The following is a 6134-nucleotide window of genomic DNA, read 5'->3' on the forward strand; positions in this document are numbered from 1 at the left end:
AGTGAATGTAATCTTCGAAAAATGTGTTAATTCGAGCAACGTTTTAAGCTCTTTTGTGACAATCCACTTCGCAAATCCAGGTGTTTATATTCTAAATTATAATGAAAATATAGAATTATCGACAGATCTAACTTTAACATAAATAAGAAAAATGTTATGTAATTCCGTTGCTTTCAAAGCCTTACGCTTGAAAGTATGCATTAGAAAATTGTAATACACCTATCAGTACATATAATATATAGTGTTTTACAACAAGAACAAGCACCGGATTCTGAATGTGAGTAAATATACGTTTAATAAATGCGGTAACACCGCATTGGTCTATGCTGTATTCGGAAGATTTGACAAAAAAATACTTGGAATTCATTTTCGAATACCGAATTGTAATTTTACCGAGCTTGACTTGAAGAGCACTATTGGAAAAATATAATTTTATAGTGAGCTGTTATAACGATTCTCATTCAAGTAATGGAAATAGTAATGAACCCTTAGTATTGATTATAACTATAAGTATTAAAGATGCGCTTTTTATGCTCTTAAGTTACTTAGAATGCAGTTTATTTGTTTTTGTCTCTATCTTGAGTAAGGAAGTAAATGAAAGCTTTATGATATCGTTTAGTTGTATATGCTCAGCGTACGGATTATTCAGGTATTACACACATTTTAGTCTTGTTCTAAATTTTTGTAGATAATATTTTCTTATTTTTGTAATTTTTTGCGCTGCGGCATTATTCTTTAGAAAATAACTTATTTAAGCGAAGTGGAACTCTTTAAACTGAATAAAGAACATTAAAACAAACTCTTGTTTACAGATATTTACACTATATTTATGTATGATAATTTTGTATGTGAACAATTATTTGTTTTACGCATATCTGCGCGAAAAAAAGAACTAGGTGTAAAATACTCAACGTTGATGAGCTCCATATATATCAAGTAATCACATGGGGTGGGGTTGGCATTGCTTTGTGTGAATGCATTTATTGACCAGACAATCAATGTGGTTTTGGTTTGTGGCCATCCACATAAAAATTTCTTGTTGCATTTGGCAACTGCAACTGCATACCGTTCATTTCTTTTGTTAAAATTATTTGGCAACCAAGGCGAGAGTTTTCTCTCAAGAACGGCGCCATGTCTAGTAAATCATCTTCTTTCTCTTCCGCTTCTGGTAATTGATCGTAGTACTTTCCAATCACATAGACGTGGCATGTTGTACATGCCAAAGATGCCTCACAAGCTCCTTAAAAAGTCTTCCATTTATTTTTATTACACAGAAACACCTCAAAGTTTTTACAAACCTTCCATCTCAATGCCGTGTCGATGCGCTAGGTACAACACATTATCGCCAACCTTTCCTTTGACTTCTGTTCGCTTACCATCTTTGTCAATATAAGTAACGTGGACACTGTAAATTCCGAAATTGATTCATTTATATATTTTGGATACTTATACTTAGAGCAGTTTTTCGTACATTTCATCATCTGATTTCGGATCCTGCCATTCATACTCGCCATGAAGCAGTTCTAGAAAAACGAAATCGAATTGCACATCCTAATGAACAATTAATTTACAACTTACTGTTTGTAGTATGTATCCATCTCTGTACTGGTAATCGTACATATGGGTTTGGATAATTATGTGAAATAATTTTAGATTGCCGCAATAGCAAGCGGAACATTTTAACTAACTTTGAGGTTATCGCTAACAGCTGATCTTTGTTTTTCCGCCGTCAAAACATAACTGTTTGTTTCTTTACAAATAATATTCTAGTTTTTGCAAAGCGAATTAAAAACTGAGCGTGGAGTCTTCCCAGAACAGTTACTTTATTTTTTGCGATTTGGCCTGACGTCAGGCCCCTTTCCAATACAAAACAAAACATGTTTGTGAAAACTCAGCGATTGGCTTGGTAATATTGTGATTTGTAAGATTTAAACTAGTCAACGTAATGAAAACGAAGCGCCGCGTGTTAAATCGTGAAAGCAAAAAATAATATAAAGCCTCCAAATGCAGTTTGTTTGTGTATTTATGCGAAAGACGTCGCAAGAAAATGTATGTGTGTGCGTATAATTTCTTTTGTTCGGTTGTTTCGAAGAGTGATAGAGAAGAAATTTGCGTTTGCCGAATTCCCCGTGTCGTAAGAGTCCATCTAGAAACGAACAAAAGGATAGGGAACTACTATATTGTGAAGAATAGTAGGCGAAAGCAATGGAAAAAACCAAACACCAGAAATTATACGCGCACACACATACTCTCCAGCCACGGCGTCTTCCACAAAAATGCAAGAAGCTGCATTTGGAAGCTTTATGTTGTTGTTGTTTTCCTAGCAGCTATACCAAACCCTGTCAGAGTAATGTAAATCACCGGCTGTCTTCGTCTAACTCATCTAAAGGTAGGCTCAGGACACTTGCAGTTTCGACAGGTTGGGTCCAGAGGGAGAGAGGTGTTAGATGAGTGGGTTTGGTGAGGCATGTGAAAAGGTGGTTAATGTCTTGGAGTGTGCCTTCATATGCAGGACATATATTTAGTATATCGGGGTCAATTCTGGATAAGTAGGAGTTAAACCTGCTACAATATTAATTTGTGCTTTAACCATTTTACTCTCACGAATCACAATATTACCAAGACATTCGCTGAATTTTCACAAACATGTAATTTATCCTCCTTTTGTTTTTTCTGTTCGTTTGTCAGACTTGTCAAAATCACGAAAAATAAAGTAATTTTTTTAGAAAGGCGCCACTATCAGAACTCAATTCGCCTAGAGAAAATTCACCTACCAAATCACAAGAAAAAAAATCAGGTATAACACCTTGTATAAATTCGCTTGTATAACAACGTAAAGAAGCCGCTGCACCCATACGCCAAAATTTTGTTATTTATTTGGGCGCTTCTTCGTAAACAAGGTCTAAGGCAAAAATAATATTTTCTGTACATGATTGTTACTATTATAGCATATTAAATTGAAAACTGGCAAAAAACTTGTCCCAACTTGTGCAAGTACTCTAAAACCATATATTTTTATATGGATTTCAATTCAGAACAAACTGGAAATGCATTACGAAATGGTGAGAAAGTTCGTATATACAATGTTTCTTTCATTAATTCACTCTTTCGTAGAAAATAAAACTCATAGTGCAACGCGGCTGTTGTTTTCCGCAGCGGAAATAATAAATGGAAATGAGGACGAAGAGGAAATTTTAGATATTGTTAATTCTTTAGAATGTTCAAAATGTAAGCAATGTGGCAATTGCATTGACGGTATTAAAGATATAACAAAAACTATTCGTAGCACTATGATTGAAATTACCGAATTGAAGGAGCGTAATCGGGAACGTCGTCATAGAGAGTTTGTGGGACTATTTCAAAAGTATTTAACAAATGATCTCAAAGCTCTTGAGACTTCAACGAATACAGTAGCTGCTACTGATTCATATGTTAATCAGTTAAATTATGGGGTGAGCTTAGATAAAGTTGGATCTCCTCAGCTTTGTGAAGCGGCTAAACTCTCAGATGTTGAGAAGAAACAGCAACTACCGCAACTTACTCGAAAACGGCGAGACAGTACCTCTAATGATGCAATTACTGTAACTCCGCCAAAAAGATCAGGTGAAACACTAAACAATTTAAATATAGAGCCTATATCATATACACCTCAGACAGAAATTATAAAGGCCAGACAGAAACATGAACTCGTGGCAATGCGTGAAAAAATGCTTGCTATGCAAAGACGAAAAATGGAAGATCGGGAGCGAAAAAAGCGCAAAGTTTCCCAAATGTGATTAAAATAATTATGAGCTATAACAAGGCATAGAAAATATAAACATTTTTTAACATGCTATTTTAGAATACTTTAAAAACCAAAAATAAATATATACAAATTTGTATATCAGTGAGATCCGATGAAGATCATAACATTCACTTTTCTGAAAATTTGACATTATTGACTTAAGTTTAAGTAATTGAAATTGTTAGTTTTGAGTATTGTTTAATTAATTAAATTATATATTTATAATATATAGGCGGTATAATCTTACCATTATTAAGCAGAGAAAGTTCTACCATCACCCAGAAAACTGGGCTCCTATCTGGAGGATTAGTTAGCAGCTCACGCATAGAATCGGATGGGGTGGGATTGTCGCCCACCCATCATAAAGCAATCGGATTACCTTAGGATACATATACATATACATATGTATTCTTCAATTTGTGGAGTACGTCTTAATGTTCCACAAAGGGAGGGACCAACAGTTTTATGACGTCTCCAAAGAGGAGATGTTTTTTCATGAGCTTTTTTATGGCAGAAATATACTCGGAGGTTTGCCATTGCCTGCCGAGGAGCGACCGTTATTAGAAAACAACTTTTCTAATACCTGGCATTTCGTGATCGGGGTTTTGAATCTGTGCACTGCATAAATCCATTGCAACGCACTGTCCTTATTAGCGATGACACTTTCATCGCATCCGTTAAAAAAATTGTGTAAAGCACTACTTCGCTTTCTTTTGTTACAAATAGTATCAAATAAATAGTGTGGAGGAATTAAAGAATACGTACCGTTTCGCTAGAAAAAACAAACGTGAGGTTCTACAACTTTTTACGCGTTTGTGATTGTTATAGCGGTACTAAACTTCCGCTAATTAAGGAGACAGATACCTGTAAACGGCCATATTTTTCCTGATTTTCATTATAATTTTTTATTTTATTTTAATTATTTAAAATGGCGGATGTACACTCAATTCTTACAGGAAGTTCGCAGCGGGGCTTCTCAATCGGCGGGCATTGTAGCATTATTTTTTCGAAAAATTTTGATTCACATAGAAAGGAATATCACAAAGACGTGTGCAAAATTTCAGGGAAATCGGTCTATAACTTTTTGAGTTATCGTATACGCCAATTCGAAAAATATAGTTTTGAGAAAAACTCGGCTAAAGTTTGAATAAATGAATATTCTTTTCCCAGCGCTCGAACGCAAAGAATAGAGGCGTCACGGTTGACGATCTATAATATAAGAAATACTTAAATTTACGTTCAAAAAATTTTCTGACACATTAATGGATTATATTAACATTTTATGAAAATAAAATTTTTGAAGTGAAACTTCTTTAGGCACGTCGGGGGCCCCAAGGCAGATTGAAAATAGGCGAGTGAAACGGTAAGTTCGGAGCGTTACCGAAATCCGTCAAATGGCACTGCTTTGCCAGTAGTGATTTTGTGTTGTATTAAAGAACTGTTGCATACTTTTAGGCACTTATTAATTGCTTTTTCGTCGATAATAAAGTGTATCTACGATATTTTCAATAACTTTCTAAAACCAGGGAATGTTAATGCAGGGAAAGTTAACGAAATGAGAAGGCGCAAAATTGAATAGCAGTTTTTCGAGTTGCAAATTGAAGATTCTGCTAACAAGGCAGTGTCGCCTAACACGAGAGAGGGGGGAGAGATCTAAACCGGGGCTCCCATGCATGGAACAACCAACTTAGAAGTTTCACTTCTACCGTGCGTGAATCTGACAGACCCTAGTTTTTTTTCGTAAAATTTCGGTATCTGTCCCCTTAAAAAAGCTGGATATATTTAAAGTCAAAGATCATTAAACTAATAATTTTTTTAACTAAGAGAAAGTCTTCCCTTATAAGTTTAAATTATCCCGTAAAGCAATAATTAAATACAACTAATAATTAAAAGAAATAAAATTCCAGGATAGAGTCAGTAAGTTCAGATGACGAATTGATTGAAATTTTTGAGGCAGATGCAACTCTACAATGTTCACAAACATGCAAGGTGGATTTATTACATACAAGGCGAATTTATTATAGGTGACAGCAACCACATATAAGTAAAACCCTACATGTATTTGTTGTTGCCTTTGGTACAAGCATCAAGTCAAAATACATACAATACAATACGAATGTAAGCATACCAATACATACAAACAAAGTATATCATTTTGACGTAAGCCATACCTACGGCGAAAAATTCAGCTGGGTGAATGCTGTCACCTACAATAAATCCACCTTGATTACATATATTTATTATAAATTCGCCTTGCAAACATGTTTTTCAATGCCGCCACCGTAGATACTCAATTCGCCTTGCTATATTGCTTTGTTTTTATTCGCATTTAATTTGTTTTGTCTTCGTC

General features: G+C 34.8%; 2 protein-coding genes across 4 annotated transcripts; one reads left to right on the plus strand and one right to left on the minus strand.

Annotated features, from left to right (window-relative positions):
• Nucleotides 1-950: 950 nt before the first annotated feature.
• Nucleotides 951-1739, minus strand: LOC129241105 (adrenodoxin-like protein 1, mitochondrial). Its single transcript, XM_054877276.1, has 4 exons — nt 1579-1739; nt 1472-1523; nt 1299-1405; nt 951-1240 (listed from the first exon to the last, which is right to left on the minus strand). Exons 1-4 carry the CDS (start codon nt 1676-1678, stop codon nt 996-998), a joined length of 504 nt encoding a protein of 167 aa, XP_054733251.1. The 5' UTR covers nt 1679-1739; the 3' UTR covers nt 951-995.
• A 976-nt stretch (nt 1740-2715) lies between these two features.
• Nucleotides 2716-3927, plus strand: LOC129240471 (uncharacterized). 3 transcript variants are annotated; one of them, XM_054876289.1, is made up of 3 exons: nt 2716-2797; nt 2949-3062; nt 3115-3927. In XM_054876289.1, exons 2-3 carry the CDS (start codon nt 3020-3022, stop codon nt 3774-3776), a joined length of 705 nt encoding a protein of 234 aa, XP_054732264.1. In that variant the 5' UTR covers nt 2716-2797; nt 2949-3019; the 3' UTR covers nt 3777-3927. The 3 variants fall into 3 exon arrangements, with proteins under 3 accessions (XP_054732264.1, XP_054732265.1, XP_054732266.1); XM_054876290.1 differs by lacking the exon at nt 2716-2797 and having other exon boundaries at nt 2809-3062; nt 3115-3603; nt 3654-3927; XM_054876291.1 differs by lacking the exon at nt 2716-2797 and having other exon boundaries at nt 2812-3062; nt 3115-3228; nt 3287-3927.
• The last annotated feature ends 2207 nt before the right edge of the window (nt 3928-6134 follow it).

The sequence above is a fragment of the Anastrepha obliqua genome, chromosome 3 (genome assembly GCF_027943255.1).
Source record: "Anastrepha obliqua isolate idAnaObli1 chromosome 3, idAnaObli1_1.0, whole genome shotgun sequence".
Taxonomy (NCBI): domain Eukaryota; kingdom Metazoa; phylum Arthropoda; class Insecta; order Diptera; family Tephritidae; genus Anastrepha; species Anastrepha obliqua.